The 521-nt window shown below is 57.2% G+C and overlaps 1 protein-coding gene across 1 annotated transcript in view; it reads left to right on the top strand.

Annotated features, from left to right (window-relative positions):
* Positions 1–187: 187 nt before the first annotated feature.
* LOC125481722 (myosin-6-like) overlaps positions 188–521 on the top strand; it is a gene marked incomplete at its 3' end in the record, with an annotated part of 2,262 nt that continues 1,928 nt past the window's right edge. Inside the window, exon 1 of the mRNA XM_048593619.1 lies at positions 188–440. Within this exon, the coding sequence (XP_048449576.1) occupies positions 225–440 (216 nt within the window). The remainder of the gene's footprint in view (positions 441–521) is intronic.

Genomic DNA, 521 nt, shown 5'->3' with positions numbered 1-521 from the left:
CTCCCCCTGTCTCTCTCTCCCCCTGTCTCTCTCTCCCCCTGTCTCTCTCTCACTGTCTCTCTCTCTCTCACTGTATCTCTCACTTTCTCTCTCTGTCTCTCTCTCTGTCTCTCCCTCCCTCACCCTCTCCCTCTCTCTCCCTCCCTCTTTCCCTGTGCGCCCCCTCTGCCCCCCGGGGAGACAGGGATGCCCTGTTGGTGATCCAGTGGAATATTCGAGCCTTCATGGGGGTGAAGAACTGGCCGTGGATGAAGCTGTATTTTAAGATAAAGCCGTTGCTGAAGTCAGCGGAGAACGAGAAGGAAATGGCTAACCTGAAGGAAGAGTTTCTCAAACTGAAAGAGGCGCTGGAGAAATCCGAGGCCAGACGTAAGGAGCTGGAGGAGAAGACGGTGTCGCTGCTGCAGGAGAAGAATGACCTGCTCCTCCAGGTCCAGACGGTGAGTGTAGACCCTCGTAGGCATCTGTCTGCCCACCCTCCGTCTGTCCCCCGTCTCCCTCCGTCTGTCCCCCGTCTCCCT

This window comes from Rhincodon typus, unplaced genomic scaffold (genome assembly GCF_021869965.1).
Source record: "Rhincodon typus isolate 14 unplaced genomic scaffold, sRhiTyp1.1 hic_rhity00003306, whole genome shotgun sequence".
Classification (NCBI taxonomy): domain Eukaryota; kingdom Metazoa; phylum Chordata; class Chondrichthyes; order Orectolobiformes; family Rhincodontidae; genus Rhincodon; species Rhincodon typus.
Note: the sequence above shows the minus strand (reverse complement) of the source record. Positions and strands in the feature narration are given on the sequence as shown.